The 23,621-nt window shown below is 35.3% G+C and overlaps 1 protein-coding gene across 4 annotated transcripts in view; it reads right to left on the bottom strand.

Annotated features, from left to right (window-relative positions):
- Window positions 1-23,621, bottom strand: part of LOC127833836 (uncharacterized) — a 52,390-nt gene that overhangs the window by 8,554 nt on the left and 20,215 nt on the right. For 2 of the 4 annotated variants that reach the window (XM_052359323.1, XM_052359322.1), the window contains exons 4-9: window positions 14,466-15,454; window positions 13,325-13,677; window positions 12,656-12,721; window positions 7,258-7,407; window positions 5,300-6,201; window positions 1,758-1,831 (exon numbers count right to left, since the gene is read on the bottom strand). In XM_052359323.1, coding sequence (XP_052215283.1) covers window positions 13,334-13,677; window positions 14,466-15,454 — 1,333 coding nt within the window. In that variant the 3' untranslated portion in view covers window positions 1,758-1,831; window positions 5,300-6,201; window positions 7,258-7,407; window positions 12,656-12,721; window positions 13,325-13,333. Of the gene's footprint in view, window positions 1-1,757; window positions 1,832-1,858; window positions 3,975-5,299; window positions 6,202-7,257; window positions 7,408-12,655; window positions 12,722-13,324; window positions 13,678-14,465; window positions 15,455-23,621 lie in introns of those variants that run through there. The other 2 variants (XM_052359325.1, XM_052359324.1) reach the window with 2 other exon arrangements.

Here is a 23,621-nt window from a genome sequence, read left to right on the forward strand (position 1 = left end):
ATTCAAATCTATAGACATCACTGAACTCTCTTATGCATCAATGGTAAACAAGAAATATCTTTAACAAGGGCTGTTTGTAAAACATGCATGCCCCCCATATAAGCTGTCCATTGTAGTGGCAGCCATTGTGTGAGCACGATTTTTGTCACTGTGACCTTGACCTTTGACCTAGTGACCTGAAAATCAGTACCTATGAAGTGTCATGATCCTAGGCAAAAGCGTTCTTGAGTTATCATCCGAAAATCATTTTACTATTTCGGGTCACCGTGACCTTGACCTTTGACCTTGTGACCTCAAAATCATTAGGGGTCATCTGCGAGTCATGATCAATCTACCTATGAAGTTTCATGATCCTAGGCAAAAGCATTCTTGAGTTATCATCCGAAAACCATTTTACTAATTAGGTCACCGTGACCTTGACCTTTGACCTAGTGACCTCAAAAACAATAGGGGTCATCTGCAAGTCATGATCAATCTACCTATGAAGTTTCATGATCCTAGGCGTATGCGTTCTTGAGTTATCATCCGGAAACCATTTTACTATTTCGGGTCACCGTGACCTTGACCTTTGACCTCAAAATTGATAAGGGTCATCTGCGAGTCATGATCAATCTACCCATGAAGTTTCATGATCCTAGGCGTATGCGTTCTTGAGTTATCATCCGGAAACCATTTTACTATTTCGGGTCACCGTGACCTTGACCTTTGACCTAGTGACCTCAAAATTGATAGGGGTCATCTGCGAGTCATGATCAATCTACCCATGAAGTTTCATGATCCTAGGCGTATGGGTTCTTGAGTTATCATCCGGAAACCATTTTACTATTTCGGGTCACCGTGACCTTGACCTTTGACCTAGTGACCTCAAAATCAATAGGGGTCATCTGCGACTCATGATCAATTTACCCATGAATTTTCATGATCCTAAGCGTATGCGTTCTTGAGTTATCATCCGAAACCCATTTTACTATTTCGGGTCACGGTGACCTTGACCTTTGACCCAGTGACCTCAAAATCAATAGGGGTCATCTGCGAGTCATGATCAATCTACCTATGAAGTTTCATGATCCTAGGCGTATGCGTTCTCGAGTTATCATACGACAACCACCTGGTGGACAGACCGACCGACCGACCTACCGACCGACCGACATGAGCAAAGCAATATACCCCCTCTTCTTCGAAGGGGGGCATAAAAATGATATACGGCGTTGATTGTGGTTGGAGTTTATGAAAGGTAAAGATTTAAATGAATGAGATCAAGGATAGCGAATGTCTTTTTCTGTGCAGTTCTTAGCTGCATCACACGCAGAACGGGATGTTCCGCGGAGTTTTTGCGGCTTATATAACATTATTACATCTTGCTGGTCATAAACCTATAGATACAGAACAGAAAACCAAAAGAATATAGGAAGTGAAATTAAAACATATGAGTCAACCGGCCACACGCGAAGTATCCGTAAATATTTTAAATATTTATACGCGTGTTCTTCAAACAAATCTGTTTTAGTGGTTTGTCGGGCATTGCTATTTGATTGAGTATTAACAGAATCGAGAATCATCGCACTCATGCTTAATACATTAGTCAATATGGTGGAATAATTCTTGTTAAATTAATTAAAATAATATTTATTATGGTATTGTTGAAAGAATCTATTATTGACAAACTATAATTATATCGCTGGATATCTTCATTTAACATCTTTCTGGTCTTAAGAAAATTCCAGTTCACCTAGTTCACGCTATAGCGTCTTTATTACCTATTGAAATGAAGTGGCTGAGTTGCAGTTGGTCACCATCTTTTTTTGGACCTGAACTTTTGAGGATAAGGCTTCTGCAAACAGATTAAAAAATCTCAGTGCATCCCATAAATGTGTCCCATGTAAACCAAATTATTCAAATCATTCTGAAATTGTATCAGTTATATTGGAAGTCAATCAATGTTGTTTAAGTAAAAAAAAATATAAGAAATACATCATGTTTGTAGGCTTTTGATACAAATGGGATATACACTAAAGACTTGATACAAAAATAGCCATCTATATACTATACACTTGATTCTAACATGTTTCATCCCTCTGAAACCAATATTTATTAAGTGCAGTTCAACAGCAAAAAGGTGGGATGGACATAGGGAATGATGGAAGCAAGGACAGATATAATTACTGACAAGGATAAATCTATAAGCCCCCCCCCCCTTACACACTTTCAAGGCAATACAAAACAATACAAATATTTACGATTACCTGATGATTTTTACGTTAGCACCCATGAGAGAGTATTATCAATATATAACACACACAAATTTTTTGAATTGAAATTTGGAGTAAAACAACTGCACATAATACAAAGTAAATTACACTACCAATCTACTATTTGGATAAGGTAATCTTGACCCCTGGGCAGGAAAATGTGGAGCCCCATGTTCTATGATTAAATAGGGTTCTGTAAGAACCGGCTCTTTAAACAAAATGCAGGCACTTAAATAAATATTGAAAATAAAAAAAGAAAATAATTGTTTAATGTACTAAAGGCATTAAATAATTGTTTTACTAAAATTAAAACGAATGAAACAATTATATTAAATTATATTAATTTTTGTTATACAATGATAAACTTTGGGTTCAGGGGCTGACCTTTGGCTGAAAAATAGACAACACTCTGCGCCGACCATCTGTGATTTAAACTGATATGATATCAACTGTTATTTGATTTTTATTTACCAAGTTTGATAAATTAAAAAATGAGCGATTTGGGCCAAATATATTTGACCTCTGACCTTGAAAGATGATCTTGACCTTTCACCACTCAAAATGTGCAGCTCCATGAGATGCACATGCATGCCAAATATCAAGTTGCTATCTTCAATGTTGCAAAAGTATTTATAAAATAAGCGATTTGGGCCACATATTTGACCTCTGACCTTGAAGGATGACCTTGACCTTTCACCACTCAAAATGTGCAGCTCCATGAGATACACATGCATGCCAAATATCAAGTTGCTATCTTCAATATTGCAAAACTATTCATAAAATGAGCGATTTTGGCCATATATATTTAACCTCTGACCTTAAAAGATGACCTTGACCTTTCACCACTCAAAATGTGCAGCTTCATGAGATACACATGCATGCCAAATATGAAGTTGCTATCTTCAATATAGCAAAAGTTATTGCAAAATGTTAAAGTTGGCGCAAACAGACACACCAACAGACAGACAACAGACAGACCAACAGACAGACCAACAGACAGACCAACAGTCAGGGCAAAAACAATATGTCCCCCACTACTATAGTGGGGGACATAAAAACACAAAATTCCCATTTGATGCTAGGGACTTTTCCTTAATCCGGCAGAAAGAAGACTGATACACTATATGAGCCTCATTAAATGGGACTCATTGTGTGTGCAGTATGCACTGGCTAATCTGGGATGACACAATAAGCACAAACATTGAAACCCGTATCCCAGAGCACCCCTCAAATACTACGTGTTTTTTTGTTGTTTCTGCTGCTGCTGCCGTAGACAGAGATAGAGCGAGTCCCGACCCCAAATTCGTCAACCCAAAGCGGTGAATTCCAGACAACAACGGTTGTTTAATGGCCTTAATTGCTCGCAGACTGTTCTTCTGGTGTAAGGTTTGCATTATTTAAAAGCAACATATCGAGGTAAGTCACATTAATGGACGCATCACTATAAGCTATCTGTTGGATCAGATCATTTCGGTTCCAGCGACTTGTCCCGAACAATTTGTCGTTGCCCAGCATCAATTTATTGCTAAGCCCCATCCACGCTGGAACTGCAGTCTAAATTACCAAGGATCCGCCGTTGGAAGTGTTGATGAAGCAAACATGGGAAAATATCTTAATATATAAAAAGAGGATTTCGTGCTGAATTTCTTGAGAGAGTTGTAGTATTTTTGCAAAAGGGAGTCGGGATTGTACAATAATGTTTGTCTTGTTGGCTCAGAATGTTTGCTGAAAAGGCAATGGAAAGCAAACTAAACCCGAATTGTATTTAGTGACAAATGAATATTAAAACAAACTTACTTTACACACCTTTTTTAATGACAAACATTGCGTCTATAATTGATATTCAGGATATTGCAATTACTTTTTCACCAATTTGAACTCAGAATAGCGTTGAATTACTTTCACGAACTTTACATTGAGATTTTGTTGTTTAAAACCGCGAAGAATACACTGTTAAGTACAGTTTGTAGCAAGGTAAAATACTTATCTAAACAAAAAACAAAAACAGGCATAACTTGAGCAAATTAAAGTGTGAGACTGTACACCTTAAAATGTGCAACTATACAACAAAATGTGAGAATCAACAACTTTAAAATTCATGTAACACTATATAATTTTTAATGTGATACTCTTTAAATATGTCATTATAAAACTTAAAACATGATACTGTACACCTTTATATGTATAAAACTAAGAATGTGAGACTGAACAACATCAAAAGTAAAACAATACAACTGTATGACATATCATCAGAAACAATAGATGTGAGTTAAATACTGTAAGTGTATGTGTACTTGATCAAACATGTTTTGTATATGGATTAAACAGAAATACAAAAAAAAACGATGGACATCTATGATGAGAAAAACCTACGCCACTCTATCTGGCTACCAGGGCCATTATACTAGACTAATTATAGCATTTTCTGATTAAATTAATTCGCTGTATTGATATTTGTTGATTTCTCGAATATATAGCCAAGTTTTTGTAGGACATACATAAGACTTAAAGTTTCACTTCTGAAAGCAATAATTTGAATAAAGTGCAATTGTTTTGCAAACATCCCGGCCATATTTTAAATAATAATCATGTCCAATTTTATGTGAAATAAACAATGTTTAGAACACCAACAACTTCAAAATATTAATAACACTTAGTGAAATTTGCAAATTAAGCCAATTATTCTTATAAAAGACTATTAAATGTGCTAGAACTAGGGGCTAGCTCTGTGCAGAGTTTATTGTACATGAAACAATATTTGGAATTAGGAAAATTTAGGAAAAATCCTGCTGTTTTTGATTTAAATTGGGATTGTTTTATCGTTAACAAATATTAAAACATTGAGAACAAGAGCTATCAACATTAATTGCATTAAGGTTCAACTTATGGTGCCGAATAAGGAAATGAACTCAATGTTTCAACCTATTTAAACAAATATTGAATTGAGAATTTTAGCCAGTAATTATGGGAAATATAGACGTTTTGAGATTACGAATGGGACTGAATTATCAGCCCCAATTTTCAAAATACATAAAACAGTAAGGTCTCACCTGAAGCTCAACAAGCTGAGATGACACGCTGGCCTCGCTGATATTGTTGAGGATTGAGTTTGAGTTCTGATTAACTTCGGTTGAGCGTCGAATGGCGTACTGGATCATAAAACAAAAATGCTGTCATATTTCCAGGCCTTCTTTGGCCTCGAATCAATACGATGCCCTTTAGGCTCGGAGTGTCAAGTTCTCGTAACAAAACCGCACGTGTTCGCTTTTAGCAGTGTTTCCAATATTTCGCGGATTTCGCGCCAGAAGAACACACCTCATTGATGTATCGTGTTCTGTATGTTCACAACCTAGTCATTACTGCCTTTCTTCGTCAGCATTAGCGTCAAAAGCGCGTTCTCTTAGGACACTTTTGCCCCTGAAAGGACAAACCGTGAAAGTCGGTACTGTTGCCCTAACTATCAACATCAAAAGTATTCCCCTTGGCAAGGTAACACTGTTGAATTTATGGCTTGAATTGTTTCTTGATTTTCTCAAATTCTTTGCTGAATTTCTGTTCGTCCCGTAAAAAAATGGAACACGTCATTAAACTGGTCATTCTTAGTGATGTCCAACAGTGATAACTGACTGTTAGCGTTACCAAAACTACTGCTATAACTCTGGTGTCTTTAGCACTCGTCCCACTCGGGCACTCCAGCTAAACAAAACTACTCAATTGCGAGTGTGGGAAACTCGACACGGACATAGCGGTAGTTGAGAACAGCGCATGAAATCTCGACGTGCTCAGAATTTCCTGCATAACGGAATTGTTAAACACTGCTGACCCTTTGAGGCCGGAGGTCTAGGGGAGTAACTTGGGGTCAGGAGAGAAGAAGGGTCGCCCTGGACTGGAGCTCCTGCAGGCCGGACTGGAGCTGTTGCTGGGCTAACTACATATCAATGCTTGTGCTCTCCTAAAAACAACAATAGCACAGTGGGTGATATGAACTTGTTACAAATGTTTATATTACATTCTTTAAAAAGTCTGCTTCTTGATTGGATGTTTAGGCACTGTGGATGATATGAATTTGTAACAAATGTTTGTATTACATTCTTTAAAAAATCTGCTTCTTGATAAGATGTTAAGGCACAGTGGGTGATATGAACTTGTAACAGATGTTTATATTACATTCTTTAAAAACTCTGCTTCTTGATTGGATGCAAAGGTTTTCAAGAGCAAAACGTCTATCTCATGAATGTCTAATCTAGCATTTTATTGGTTCCTTGACGTAAATAGCATGAACGTTAATACAATTAAACTATTGTGTATTAAGACATAACAAGTGTTGGCTAAAGCTTTACTAACCTATAAATTCATAATTATTATCCTTACTTAACTTTAAGAGATGTAATTTCATAAGCCAATATGCAGCTCATCGATATTAGGATGTGTAGCATGTGAAATCCACATAATCAAATCAGGGAGGACACTTTGGATTATTATAAAGAAGATACTTCTTTCCAGCCAGCAAAACCACATTAAAGAGCAAATTGATGTCCCTCATTAGCCTGTACTGACTGCACAGGCTAATATGTGACAACAATTTAAGCACATGCATTAAGCCCCATTTCCCCACAGCACAGTTTATTTATCTTTATAGCATGATTTTTTCTAATTGTACTCATTATATTAATCTCTTTACTTTTATAATGCCTTTACAGATGTTTTACTGTTAATATATTTTTCAATAAACGGGAGGAAATAATCAAATATTAATGTCTTTGCAAAGTTGCAAAAAACACAGACACAATATTTTACCATGCCTTTACAGATATTTGATTGTTAAAATCTGTTAAAATTCACACTAGAAAATAGTTCCAAAGTAAATCAACATGTAATAAAGTTGTTAGACATATTTGATTAAACAGCAACTTAAAGGCAAACCCCACTGCTGGTGCAGATTTGTAATTATTTTCCTTGTTAGTGTCAGCTAAAATAATTAAAAAGCAACTAAAGAGGAAGAACTCACTGCTGGTGCAGATCTACAGTTATCTCCCTTGTTAGTGACAGCTAAAATGATGTAATATACGGATATGGATAGGCCGCGTCCCCGCACACTGGTGGACTTTGATACGGCTGAGCATTTCATTAAACAGTCTTCCGCTGTGCTCAGCAATTGCTGTAACATTAAGGGGACCAATATGAAATATTTTCGCCCAGTCAGTATTTTGAACTTGTACATGTAAGTTAGTAATACACCAGCATTTTTTGCAAAAAAAGCATCTGTACCACACAAATAAGGAAAATTTGCATCATAATAAATACTATTGGGAAAATTCCTAGCATAAAATCTTCAAATTGAGAATGAAGGGTCTTTTTAATTGCACGGAACTTAATTGTAAAAACCCATTAAATATTATTTTACATGCGTTTTTGTGGCAATGTTAAGTGTCAGTGCTCATTTTATTATTCCACTTGCAAATACAGAAGTGTCTATTATGAGTGCTTTAAACAAGATGTGTTTGTGAAACACAATGTTCCCCTATATGACGTTTGACCTTGAAGGATGACCTTGACCGTTCACCACTCAAAATGTGCAGCTCCATGAGATACACATGCATTTCAAATATAAAATTGCTAGCTTCAATAGTGCAGAAGTGACATTACATGAGCAATTTTGACCCATATATTTGACCTTGAAGGATGACCTTTACCTTGACCTTTCACCACTTAAAATGTGCAGCTCCATGAGATACACATGCATGCCAAATATCAAGTTGCTATCTTCAATATTGCAAAAGTATTCATAAAATAAAGTGATTTGGGCCACATATATTTGACCTCTGACCTTAAAAGATGACCTTGACCTTGACCATTCACCACACAAAATGTGCAGCTTCATGAGATACACATGCATGCCAAATATCAAGTTGCTATCTGCAATATTGCAAAAGTAATCATAAAATGAGCGATTTTGGCCACATATATTTGACATCTGACCTTGAAGGATGACCTTGACCTTTCACCACTCAAAATGTGCAGCTCCATGAGATACACATGCATGCCAAATATCAAGTTGCTATCTTCAATATTGAAATACTGCAAAAGTGTACATTAAATGAGCGATTTTGACCCATATATTTTACCTTTGACCGTGAAGGATGACCTTGACCTTGCACCACTCAAAATGTGCAGCTCCATGAGATACATATGCATGCCAAATATCAAGTTGCTATCTTCAATATTGCAAAAGTTATTGCAAATGTTAAAGTTGGCGCAAACCAACAGACCAACCAACAGACAGCGCAAAAACAATATGTCCCCCACTACTATAGTGGGGGACATATTAAAGGGAAATAAATGGCTGTTCATATACACCTGGGAGTAAAATTATGTTACAGACTACTTGCCCTTAATGACTACCTGCTGACAAAACTAGTTCGTTCGTACTTTGATGACGCCCAAACATAGAAAATTTCACATTTACCAATACCAAGACGCGATCTTTTTTTGAAAGTAAATTGCAACATTAACTTTGTTTGATATGTTTAGGGGAAAATTAAAGTTTCAGAAAAAATATACCCAAAACGTCCACAAACACAAATCAAATCACAGGGCTTGTTTTGAGTCATTTTTGTGTCATCCTTCGTTCTTGAATTTTTCAAAATTGCGAAAAAGAGTACATAGTGAAAATTTCAGTTGCAAACTTCTTTAAATTGTGAAAATTTGAGTAACGAAATTCTGAAATTCGTGAAAAAATGCCATTCCCTAAGAAGGAAAAATAGCCCTGAGTCATGGCTCCTTTCTGACAGACTTTTATTTCAAAAATGGCCCTGACAGATAAAACGAAGCAAAATATTAGTCACCAATTCAAGCTGGAGACTGGAATGTTACCCCCCTGATACTGGATAATGATTTATATTTCTTGGCACCTCCAGGTTATAAAAAAATACTTGTTCATGGTAAATTTGTGGATTCCTGATTTTGTAATAACAGGAATTAGCCCCAGGTCATTTTGTTATGTGTTTGAGTTTATTTCGTGGATTAGTAAACCCACCAAATGAACATTAATTAATTTCCAACAAATAATAATGAATTTAGAGTTTTTTTCAACATTTTTTAGTAAAGTGTTTGAAAAGCTTTATTGTATTTATTTTTTAATTTTGATACACAATTGTTCATTTAGAACAATAATTTTAAATCTTTTTTAGAGAGGTGTATTCCTTGCTCAATACAGGCGAAAACCAATAACTAAACCTCGCTGGGACAGACGACAAAAGTTAGACCCATCTGGAATTTGATCGAACTGATTTCAAATAGATGTATGTTTACTAACATAACTTTGCAATAATTTGTTGAATTAGTAAGAACAGAAAATATATACGTCATATTTTTAAGTCATCAATATTTTAAAATAGTTAAATATACAATCAAAAAATGATCATATGTAAGGAATAACGCTAAGAATCAAAGCAATTATAAGCATTTTATACACATCACCGAAAAATAAAACAGCACGATATGTATAAATTCATTTTTTTTTTTTTAAGAATGACATGATGTAAAGATACAAAATTAGAAAGTATCCTCTATGATTAGTCTGTGTGTGCAATACACAGACTAATGTGTGGATGACACTTTGAATGCGTTAAGAACCCGTTTCCCAGAATGAGGCTCATCTTGTTAAACTCTGTGACAGACTGTAGGTGGATTTGCTTTGAGCCTCCTTTTGAGAAAACAGTAATTTATTATTAATATTGCGTAAAGTGTCTTCCCAGATGAGCCCATACAGCCACACAGGCTACTCCGCTAGACGGAATTTCGTTTAGAAGAGACTTCCTATATTAAAAAAATTCCCTAAATGCATGGATGACATTAATGAAACTACATACTGTTCTTTTCCACCTCATCTTTTTTTGCATTCTAAATAAACAGGAAATACACATGCATACATTTTCCTTGCCAAGTTATGGGTCTGTTCAACAGACCCAAACCCAAAGCGTTTATTAAAAAAAATAATATCCTCAGGATAATTATATCTCAATCATATTTCGATAAGATCTAAATAAGAGATGTGTTTGTCAGAAACAGAATGCCCCCTATTGCGCCGCTTTAAAATTAAAATGCAATCCCCAGCCATGGAAAGGCCGCGTCCCCCGACATCACTGGACTGTTATACAGCCAGCCTTTCACCAGACAGTTGTCTTCTTTGCTGAGCAGTAGCTGTAACGTTGAGCGAACCAATATGGAATATGCAAACTGCACAGGCTAATCTGGGACACTTTACACACATGCATTAAGTCCTGTTTTCTCATGCAACCTTACATTGTTGCCATTGCATGCATGAAAACTAACTCTAAAACTTTTATTACACTGTTCTGGGAATGAGACCGGGGTCCTTCTTATTGAGAACAAATGCATTTCATGGAATCATATTTATAAGCTTTATTAAATATCTCACAACTTTATAAAAACTCAAGGCCTTATGAGGATGACAGAAATTCTCGGGGTGTTGTGTAACTGAGGTTCCTGTATGATAAGTTGGAAAGCATCGAGCTGAAGAAGGGTTTGAGTTATTGATCCTCAAGTAAAACAAGTCCTGCTGTAAACATGATATACACAATAAAAGACGCCATTTTATGTTTTGTTAAATCATATCATTCTTGTCAATTTCATCTTGTCAAAATTCCCCCTATTAATGCATGTGCTCAAATTCTTATCCCTTATAAGTCTGCGCAGTCTGCACACACTAATAGGGACAACACTTTCCTCTTCAAAGGTTTTTTTCGTTGAAAGGAAGTGTCCTTTTTACAAAAATCCAGTCTAGTCGTAAAGTGTCCTACCTGATAAGCTTATGTGGACTTGACATGCTTATCTGAGACGACAACAATTAATATTATTGATGAGCCGCATATTGGCTTATAAATTAACAGCTCTGAAAGTTTAGTGAAAATTATCATTTTGAATTCACAGATAAGTATAACATTAGCCAACAATGTTTTAATACAAAATGGTTTAAGTATGCCCCCTTTCAAAGAAAAGGGGGCATATAGTGATCTGACTGTCCGTCTGTCTGTCTGTCCGTCTTTCCGTCACACTTTGCATTTAGGTTTCGAAAAATGCTCATAACTTCTATGTCCCTTGAGATATAACCTTCATATTTGGTATGCATGTGTATATGTACAAGGCCTTTCCATACGCACACAAATTTTTACCCCTGTGATCTTGACCTTGAACTTAGGTTTAGTGTTTAGGTTTCGAAATCTGCGTTTAGGTTTCAAAAAAACCTCATAACTTCTATGTCCCTTGAGATATAACATTCTTAATACACAGGTTACATTGTAAACCATTATTATTTCAGGGACATTATTTTGGTTGATTTTAAGGGTTCACTGATCCACAAATTTATCACACACAGAAAAGTAACTGACACAAATTCATCATTTATTTTTCTGAACTGAGAAATCCACAAAATAAACTTATGTGTCCGTAAAAGTCTTTTTGACCACGAAATTTCGGATGAATATATATATATATATATATATATATATATATATATATATATATATATATATATATATATATATATATATGAGTTTACACTATACAAACAAGTAAAAAGGGTATTTTATCTTAAGTAAATTCATACTTTTCTTTTCCACCTCATCTTTTTTGCATTCTTAATACATAGGGAATACATAAGCAGGTCTTTTCCTTTTATGGGTATGTGAAACGGACCCATACGCAAAGCGTTTTTCTTTCTTTAACAAGGGCTGTTTTGTAAAACATGCTTGCCCCCAATATGGGCTGTCAGTTGTAGTGGCAGCCATGATCTTTATATGTTTTTTGTCACTGTGACCTTGACCTTTGACTTAGTGACCTGAAAATCAATAGGGGTCATCTGCCAGTCATGATCAATGTATCTATGAAGTTTGATGATCCTAGGCTTAAGCATTCTGTAGTTATCATCCGGTAACCATTTGACTATTTCGAATAACTGTGGCCTTGACTTTTGACCTAGTGACCTGAAAATCAATAGGGGTCATCTGCCAGTCATGATCAATGTACCTATGAAGTTTCATGATCCTAGGCCTTAGCGTTCTTTAGTTATCATCAGGACACTATCTGGTGGACGGACAGAAGGACCGACATGTGCAAAACAATATACCCCCTCTTCTTCAAATGGGGGGCATAATAAGTAACTTATGATTAATATGTCTCAATTATATTTCAATAAGATCTAAAAGAAGTATATTACTAGCGTAATATGATTTTATTCTTTAAATTTTAGTTTTAGAAATAGTTATATTAAATTTGTTTTTCTGAAATCAATGGACTTTTCGCACACAAAAAATAAAAATCCCGAAATTGCATTTTTTCCCATATTGGCCATGAAAAGGCCTGATAATTAAAAACGTCTTTGTTACCTTCTGTGTATTCAGGTCATCCTTGTCCACCACATCCTCAGCATAGTTGTCCTGACTCAGCAGCGACTGGAGCAGCAAAATAGCTTGATGTTTTTCTTGTATGTATATTTAGGATTCACACAAATTTATATAAATGTAATGAAAATCAATAACAAATGCTCAACAGCATAAAATGTGGCAAATTAATAAATCTCACATCAAGTGTTACCTTTCTGTAAACATTGCGTAAAATTCCAATATATGCGCCTCCAAAGATTACTTAAACAATATTTTATATAAAAAATATTCATCCATATACATTTCTTAAATGGCATGGTGTTTATAGAAATGAAAGTCTAAAAATAGCCTTAGTTGCTATGTACATGTGCATTTTTGTACAAATATGAAATTTTCAGTTGAAATGCTTTGTTTTTTCATGCACAGTTTACAAGAACTAAATGTTAGGACCATAATGACACAAATGTTATGACAACATAACATAATATGCATTAGATGTAATGTTCTAACAAAAACCCTCACAGTGTGTAATTAGATATCAATATGTTCACATAAATCATTTGTATCTTTAACTACACATTTAATGTTGTATTGTAACATCACACACTACTATGTTTGTATGCTAAACAACACATGGTAATTGAAATACTAATTACAACAACTCATACATACATGTACACACTATTCCACTCTGAACACCAGGATGTTGTCACCCCCCCACTGTCCCACAATGATGGATGATGTGGTGCTGCTGTAGCAGACTGACAATGGGCTCCTCACTCCATCCTTCAGAGTAGCCAGCTTACTCTGCCCCTCCCAGCCAACCTGTAGTACAGTGGCGGACCCCAATCCACAGACCAGCACCTGGCCTGCAGGGGTCACATGTAGACCATATGGGAGCACTAGTGCTGGGTCTGTGTATGTAGCCAGGAGTGTGCCATCCCTGGCCAGGATGAGAAGCTTGTGCTGCTTGTAGCTGGAGATGTACAGCCTGTCCCCTGTGGGACTCACAGCACACTTGTATACTGCAAAACAGAGTAACATCAAGATATTGAATTAATGTAAATGTTAAATAATCTTATTAAACATACTGCAGTGATATTGTAGTATGCATATGTTGCTATAAAGAGGCCTTTACACATCTAAAATATATGCATACATTTCAATGATTCAATAGTTAAGCGTGACAATAAACTTCAGTAGCAGAGCTATTGTGTTAACGTTTGACATGTTGAAATGCGATATGAATTGAAGCAAAACAATTACACAGATGGAAACAATTACACATACTGAAACAATTGAACAGTTCTATCAACAGGTAAACATATTGTACATGTACAATCATTTTACAACCACAAAATTAAGACAGGGTCAGAAAGTGTCTCTCTCCCAGGAACACAGTTTCTATTTATAGACATGCCATGTAGTGACAGTCAAAATACTTCATTACTCATGTTTATAAATCAATATTTCTGAATCTTGTTTTGGCTACAATGTACTGTAGCATTCAAAGGGCACATATGAATTATATAACAAATATTTTATAATACCTCAGCGGGTTTTCTGCTATTACATCTGAATTTTATTTTATTATCATCTCACAAGTATATAACTATAATTTATAAGATTTTTTTTTCAAAATACTAAGATAATGGCCTAAAGGGTCAATATTTGTTGATTAAAAAAATAAATACCAATTCGGTTCATTTACTGGATAAAAATTCCCAAATTTGTCATTGTATGGATTTAAAATAAAACAATTTGACTAGACATAATACGAATGTTATCAGGATGAATTCACCATGATTCTTACCTGAATAATCAGATGACCTATCTTCATAGAGTCTGCAGACCTGTTTGCCACTCAGTGCGTACTTGTACAGAGCAGTCTTAGAGCAGATAAACAGTTCTCCCTGATGGCAGGCAATACCTGTACATCCATGTTGTAACTCAAGCTTCCTACCAAGAGTGAGCTGGCTCTGGGTGACTGTAATAAACTGGACATTATGTGTGTTGCCAGCATTCTTATCCAGAGCCACCGCAACCTCACTGGGTGTGATCTGACACATGTCCCTTACATATACAGTCAGATCACAGTGACTCACCACCTGGTACTGCTGGTTCAGCAGCTTGACTTTATCGTTCTGCCCGTCTGCGACCAGCACCTGCCCATCAGTCAGAACACATACGCCACGGATATAACATGCTCCTGAATCACTTGGTATTCGCACATTGTGCTCAGTATTACTCTTGACATTAAACGCCTTGCCTGACTTTCCCAGCAGAGTCAGTGCCTGCTGTATTATATGCTTACATTTTATGCTGGTTATAAGGCAGAGCTGCTTATGATCTCCAATTTTCTGAACAATTTCATGGAATTGTGACAAGTCATTGTGAAGACTGGTGCATTTATGAATAGAACTTGTAACTGACCCTTTAATGCTTATAACTTCATCTTTCATCTCGTTAAGTTCCTTCGCAGTAATATTATCGAATTCATTCAAGATAGAAACAACATTCCTACACATCTCTTTTTTTAAATATTGCTCATTTCCGCCTGATGTTCCCACAGAATTATTATCACATTTATCTATATAAGTATTTAAATTGCCACACATTTGCTCTATCATAACTTCCCTATGTTCATTGTATGTTCTCTGCAATGACTGAATGCTGGCCTCCTGACTGATCTGCAGGGTTTTTATATCCCCCAGGACAGTTTCCAGCTCCACTGACAGCCCCTCTAGGTCTGAGGGCTGCGAGTTGGTCAGCTCCGAAATCTGGGTCACTTCTCGGCACTGGCTGAAATAAAAAATTTATACATGTACATACCAAGGAAAAGTCAGTGATATTATGTAATGCTTCAAACAAGAATAAAGTGTCAAATAAAAACATACATGGACAATAAATTAACACTTCTTGGGCTTTATATGGGGGTTCATAGATTTGCACTTTTCCATCCATCTGCATGACTTTTCTGTTGTATATAACTCAACATGTATTCCTGCAACTTAACAAGTACAGTAACCAGACATGTGAGCTAATGCGCACTTCTATATGTTGTTTCTGTTGTTTTCATCATAATTGTAGTAGTCTCATATTTATACAAAAATGACATTTTAAACAAGGGCTATTTGTAAAACATGCATGCCCCCCATATGGGCTGTCCATTGTAGTGGCAGCCATTGTGTGAATACCTTTTTTGTCACTGTGACCTTGACCTTTGACCTATAGTGACCTGAAAATCAATAGGGGTCATCTGCGAGTCACGATCAATGTACCTATGAAGTGTCATGATCCGCAGCAAAAACGTTCTTGAGTTATCATCCGAAAATCATTTTACTATTTCAGGTCAACGTGACCTTGACCTTTGACCTTGTGACCTCAAAATCAATAGGGGTCATCTGCGAGTCACGATCAATGTACCTATGAAGTGTCATGATCCTCGGCAAAAGCGTTCTTGAGTTATCATCCGAAAACCATTTTTCTAAGTTGAGTCACCGTGACATTTTAATTGTCAGGTAAACTCGTGCAACTCTATATGTTTCTTCATAATTTTGTTACATAAATGCAGTTGTCTTAAATGGATTAAAATTCAATGATTAAATGCATTTAATAATGGCATTACTGTAATATAACTTTTATCATAATTGAAAATCTGCTTATAATATTATTATGGGTATAACAGGAACTAAAACTGACTACTAAATCTTTATAATTTCATGTTATAATCTTCTGTGACCTTTAACCTATTGACCTTAAAATGGATTGACCTCTTAATTTTCCTCGATGTTAACATAAAACATGTTGCCTGGCTGTAGGTCAAAGCTTTCCCTAGATATATTGTGGAACACAATTGGTCTACGGACCAACGAACTAAAGAACAGATGCAAAGCAAAATAACCCTGCTTCTTACAAAAGGGTCCTCTATTTCTAAATATAGTCTAAGTATTAACACTCTAGCCTTTGATAAGCGGCTTATGACATGTAACACAGCGATTTTTTTTCTTCTTTATAAAGTACCTGTAAAAGGTATACTTTCCCAATTGAAGAAAAACTACGAAATTCCAAATTGCTGTCTGAAAATTTCCAAAAAGAAAGGCAAATTCATTCTTTCTTTTTTTTCAAAAAGTGCATTTTCTGCAAGTTATCAAACAAGTACAAGAGGGCCATGATGGCCCTGTATCGCTCCACTGCTGAAAAAGGCTGAAAATATTCTCGGTATGTGCAAATACTTAAATATAGGCCCTATTTAAGCAAATGTACACTTTTTTGACCCCCTGGGCTAGGTCAAATTTAACCCCAGGGGCATAATTTGAGCAAACTTTGTAGAGGACTACTGTATCTCACTACATACCAAATGTGGTAGCCCTAGGTCCTAGAGTTAAGGACAAGAATATTTTGAAAGTTTTCACAAAATAAGCAAGATATAAGCGTACACTACGCGCCCCGCGATTTTTGTATAAATAACAGACCACCGCGTTTAGGCCAACGTGGCAAATCGCAGTGATTCGCCGCAAATTGGGGTGAATCCACTCTGTGGTTGATTCACGGTGATTCCGCCGTGATTTCACTGCGACCATCTGGCGATAAAGATCAGCTGTAGAATCATTGCGAAAACACTGCAAATCGCCGTGATTCGCGGTGACTACTAGATTTAAATTTCTACTTATTAACTAATGTCATCACTATTGACGATCACATTAGATCGCGAAAATGTATTCCAATATGAAAGTAAACACCGTACTTGCTGAATGTCGAATCCTGATTTACAAACAATATCTTTATTTGTTGAAATAACAATGGTACAGTACGGCTCACGCAAAACCAACAAAGTTCGCGGCTACAGATTCTTTTGTTCTTGAAGTTTCTCCGCAGCCACAACGAGTATTCACTTCGAAAGAAACAGGTACAGATAATAACCTGATATTTTTACTTCTATGCGATTGTTTTAACATTTCATCAGCTTCTCTGCATACTTCATACATTCATACAATTACCATCGGATGTCATCTGTCAATGATTGTGTAGGTCAGTAACCATACCGAAGAAATTTTTATAGTTTAATATCGGAAACTAGACTTGCTTTAAACGTCGAAATAAACAATATCTATTTGCTTAAGAGTTGCTCAAATACATGTACACAGACGACACAAATATAAATAATGTCGACGATTTGAATAAAATCAAATGTTGGTTTATTTGTAAAATAAATACTTTCACTTTGTCCTGATTTTCAGAAAATGACTTACATGTGCATCTAAATTTAAATTTACACATTGCTTCAGGTGATGTACTCTTCTCCAATCGCCATTGGGCTGCTAGATCTATTTAATAAAATAGAAGCGTGTAAAATTCATTTAATGGAACATTACTGAACATTTGTCTTTACAATTTCTCGAGCAATGTTGAACAGTCTATACTTTTGAAAATGGAGGCTGTGATCATTCGGAATTATCGTTATTTTAAATGTTTCAAACATATTTTGTTACACTTAAAATTAGGCGGTGAATCGTTTGGTTTGGTGGCATTCTGTTACATTTCGGACCCCATGCAATTTTTCAAATCATAATCTCTTTGCTTTCTTACTCGAACTTGTTAGTTTCTGACCACAAGTGCTACTAAATGTAACCATAGGACTGTGTATTATGGTCCATGCAAGTTGCTTGGACCCGTGTTGAATGATCCTTAAATGTTAGATAAGCATGTGCACTGTTGATTAAGTTGGTTTGTACAAAAGTTCTACTGAAAACCGCCGACTGCATCTTTGTTTTATTATTCAATCAAGCCCCAAACATCCAATATCCTGTGTATTACCAGAAACAAACTTAAGATAAGCACGCGTTGTCTGTCAAAACAATGATTGTATAGCTGTTAACATTTTGAAGTAGCTCACACAGTTAATTCCCATATATGCTCTCAGAAAAAGACTTAAATTGCTTAAAACATTTAAAATAACGATATTTATTTTCATTAGAATTGCTAATATATATATATATATATATATATATATATATATATATATATATATATATATATATATATATATATATATATATATATATATATATAAAAGTTTGACAAATTCAATAAACAGATATTGGTTAATTTTCACAAAATAAACTCGCTTTCTTGATTCCCAGAAAATGATGTGTACATGTTGCATTTAATCTAAATATAAATTAAGTTGTTTATTGGTCGTTGAAGAAGATCATGAACTGAACATGACACTTAAGTGTGTAGTCAGTATACAATACAATAATTGTTTCAATAATGAAGGAACTGAAACAGCGCAACGGTTACAAAACAGCGTGTATGACATTCTTTAGGACTCTTATCATCAATATTAACCAGAATTCGCTTTTAAAATGGAAATAGGGCATATGCGGGATTATCGAGCAATGGATAAAGACGGAAGAAGTTGCATGAATGTGATTGAGACAGTTGAAACGTATGTATCGGGGAATCGAGAGACTCGGAAAAAATACGACGATTACATTAAAATCAGTTATGAGTTCTCCATGGCTTCAAACTGTTAATTGCATAACCAATAACGCAATTATCACTCCTCCAGTTGCGGCATCATACAGCTAGGTATGAACACTGTTTTGTTTTATACTCAGCATTTAAAAAGTAAAAAATAACCTGTCAGGGACATGGGTGTGAAATACATGTTGAAATTTTTAAAAGGCTACTCTCTTGTATCTGCCAACAATGCTAATAATCCCATATTGCTATAATCTTTGTGAAGATTAGACATGTACATGTAACGTAGGAAAATGTTTCTTCACTGTGTTGACCGTGAACAGGGTGAATCGCGGTGAATCACCGCGGAGATATTTATGCATACACGGTGATCATGCTCGACCTCGACGCGTGATGAAACGCGCGAGATCGCGATAATTTTTAACCCAAAATAAATAATGACCACTGAGTGTTGGTGATTTTGGCAAAAATCGCGGGACGCGTAGTGTAATATGTTTGTAAAAGCATTCAAACATTATACACAATAACACTTGTCATCAGCAAAATTTCAATCGCAACTTATATACCAATTATGGCCATACAACTTTTACAGTTAGCACTTTGAAGGCTTTTTTTTACCTGACCCGAAAAAATATTATCCTTAAACAATTGACATGTGTTGAAAACCATATAGCATATCCCTTTATGCTATGTACTTTGTGAAACAATTGTTTTAATGTATGAAACCAATTTGTGTATAGTATTATCTGTCTACTCCAAATTACAGTTTTTTAATTATACTATATTAATATGACAGAAGTGGTTTCATTTTTTTTAGATGCTTGATCTACATTACAGCCAACGTGGAACAAACATAATCTGCGGCTACATGTACGCCACGGCCCAAAATTTAGTTTGCGGCGGGCGTGTCGAGTGTTCACGGGCGTATTGCTGAGGCACTTGGCATCGATCTGCGCAACGACGCTGTCTGTTTTAACCTCGCCTACTTTCATGGAGTAAATCCGCCGCATACATACGCTGCAGATTGAGTGATAAGATATACACCTACATGTACATTTGTGTAGCATAGAAACCTAGATTTATGCTACTTTCATATTAATTATTTTCACGTTTTAATAAGCGATATGGCACTAAGTGCGCTTTAACAAATTATCGTTAAATAAATTAAGCACAATGTTAATGTTTCATTTGATTCTGAAATGAGCTTTCTTAAATTTGTAATCCGTAACACACTTCCGAATTTTAATGCTAATGCTACATTAACAAATTCTAGCGTCAAATAAACAGTGCTAAAATATCCTTTGTCTCCATAAAAAGCGCGCGAAAATTATGCAGACATGTACAACGTTGCATGGAAAGTTTGGGTGTATTTTGTGTTGTATAAAAACATTCATCATGTCAGATGATTTATGCGTGTTCAATTGGGAAAAAACCGCCCCGATTGGGCGTTATTTCATCACATCTTTAAATGGTAACAAACACCAAAATGTACTTGATACTTGAGAATACAAAATGTAATTGCGAATGTGTGTGTGTCTTGAGCACTTTTATCGTAAATATTTACCGGAATTTCCTTTAAAACTGGAATAAACGGGATTATTGGGTAATGATTAGCGATATCAACTGCATAATGTAAACAAAATGAAACTAATTTATATACATATAGTCAAACAATAGTTATAATAAGCTGATAATTAACAAAACAACAATTAAGTGTTGGTTATTGATGTGGCTTCAACTGCTAATTGTCTCAGCTAAAATATAATTGCAAAAACAACAAGCAATTATAAATCAACCAACTGCTGGATTCTTGACCACTCGTATCAGCCAACACATAATTACGTGACATTTATGTGTGAAATACATACACTACGGGCAGGAAACAAACTAACTTGGGGCCAGCCACATTAAATATGCTTATATGCTAATACACTTTGTCGTAAAAATTAAACCCAAAACAAATATGTCTGTTGATTGTTTTAATATAAAGACAATAATCATACAGTGCAATAAACGCACACAAAGTAACTTAAAGTACTTAAGCCGATTCTATAAATGACGATGGCAAATGATTATTGGAATCTTATTAATACGTGCCTGTGATAATCGTATTTTGTTTTAATTAATTCGATTTTTTGTATTTGCATTCTTTTAAAATAATAATTATTTATATCCGGATGATAGCAATTTCTTTAGAAATGGGAATGCAATCACTAAAAACAAAACAACAGCATGTTTTTTTATTAACTAATTTATCTATTTTGAATCTGTGCGCATTAAATTAATTTTGATTTTAAACATAATTATAATTGTTCTTTTAAATTTCTTTGACTAACTAATCATTTAAAAAAGATTTTGATTTGAAGATGCGCATGGACTCGGCGTCATGTCGCAGATCGCGGCTTGCCTCGGCATGTCTCGGCGGAAAGATGCGAAGCTTCGCTTCGAAATGCTTCAACGGCCGACTCGGCATCGACTTGTTTCGCATTGCCGCCGCGGTTCGCAAAATATGTTTGTTCCACGTTGGCTGTACTGTAATTAATCTATTCTATTTTTTTTTAAACTTTGATCATTTTTGCCTCTTTGTTCTTTTTTTTTGTGGTACTAATGTCTTAAAATTTTACCATGTTGTATTAGTCAAAGATTGTTGATGAATGTCCCAGAAGTGGTTTAAATGCAATGCCAAGAGCTTGAATAATGACAATAACGATAAATCCAGAAATAAGCATTAGTGAAAAATATAATTGCCAACTAAGGCAAATGTCAAGTAAAGTACAAATGGACGGTTTGGTCAATCAATATACACCTCACACATCAATCAAGGCTGGGCATAAACACTATTGACTGATAAAATCCTATCAAGGGCTGTTTGTAAAACACACATTCCCCCAAATTGGCTGTCAGTTGCAGTGGTAGCCATTGTGTGATTATGTTAGAAACCATTTTACTGCTTCAGGTCACTGTGACTTGACCTTTGACCTAGTGACCTGAAAATCAAAAAGGGTCATCTGCCATCTGTCATAATCAATGTACCTATGATCCTAGGCATAAACGTTCTTGAGTTCTCATCCAGAAACCATTTTACTATTTCGGGTCACCGTGACCTTGACCTGAAAGTTGCTAATCCACCGATAATTACGAGTAACGCCCATATTATATAAACTGGAATCACAGTTCATTTTTTATACTAACAAGTCATAATACTACACATAAACATTAAGAAAACACATTTCCTCGACGAGATACATAAATTATCCGAGTAGAATTAAATTGCTACGTCATGACCTTCGACATTGTAAATGGCGGACGTATTGTAAATTAACATTGAACCCGCGTTCAATTAAAAAACGCGATTCAAATTACAAGTAGTGGTGATTCAATAATGGAGAAAGCATTAACTGGATGTAACAAACATTTGATAAGGTTTGTTAAACCAGATAACGAGGAAAATTTGGATAATTAAAGTTAAACTACTACTGGTAAGGCATTCTTAAGTGTATATATTTCGGACATGTATAGTAATCGGCTAAACAGTAATAGATATACAAGATGTTTCATGCATTAAGATTATGTTTTTGTACAAAAGCTATCATAGGGATGATGATAATATAATGAGGAAATATATGATGGAACGGTGCTACCGGTACATATCTTAAATTACTTAAATGTGTTAAAGACTTAATAAGTTATGATGAAGTAGATTTTAATGAGTATTTATTGTTTTTACAAATAACATAGTATAGTGATAGAAATAATAACAAGGGACAAAATTGTCACAAAACCAGGTTTTCATAGTGAAAAAAAATCTGATAAAGGGAGAAAACTCAAACTGAACTTTTGAAATGAACAAACAAAATTAACCCCCTTTGTAAGTTTGTTTTTAAAAAAAATCTATTTTTAGTCGTGGCGACCTTGACATTGGAGATATTGACGTGATTCTTTCGTGCGACACACTGTCCCATGATGGTGAACAAATGTGCCAAATGATTTTAAAACCTCACAATGAATGACATAGTTATGGCCAGGACAAGCTCATTTAAGGCCATTTTTGACTTTGAACTCAAAGTGTGACCTTGACCTTGGAGATATCGACGTAATTATTTCGCGTGACACACCGTCCAATGATGGTGAACAAAAGTGCCATATGATTTTAAAATCTGACAATGAACGACATAGTTATGGCCCGGACAAGCTTGTTCCGCCCGCCCGCCAGCCAGCCCGCCAGCCAGCCCGCCCGCATTCTAATAACAAGTTTTTTCCCTGGAAAACCTGGTTAAAAAGTTGTAAAATGAACATGTTTTGTTTTTGAAAAACTTAAAGTTGATATTGTTCACACAAATTATTGATATTGTGTCCTTATCTTTGTGTACCAATTCATTAAAATATGTTGTGTTATTTATCATGGTATTTTTATTTAATAAAGCAGCGTAACTTTTTAAGATATTGTGTTGCTCTTAGAGCATATTTTTATTTAAAAAAATGA

Source organism: Dreissena polymorpha, chromosome 6, assembly GCF_020536995.1.
Source record: "Dreissena polymorpha isolate Duluth1 chromosome 6, UMN_Dpol_1.0, whole genome shotgun sequence".
Classification (NCBI taxonomy): domain Eukaryota; kingdom Metazoa; phylum Mollusca; class Bivalvia; order Myida; family Dreissenidae; genus Dreissena; species Dreissena polymorpha.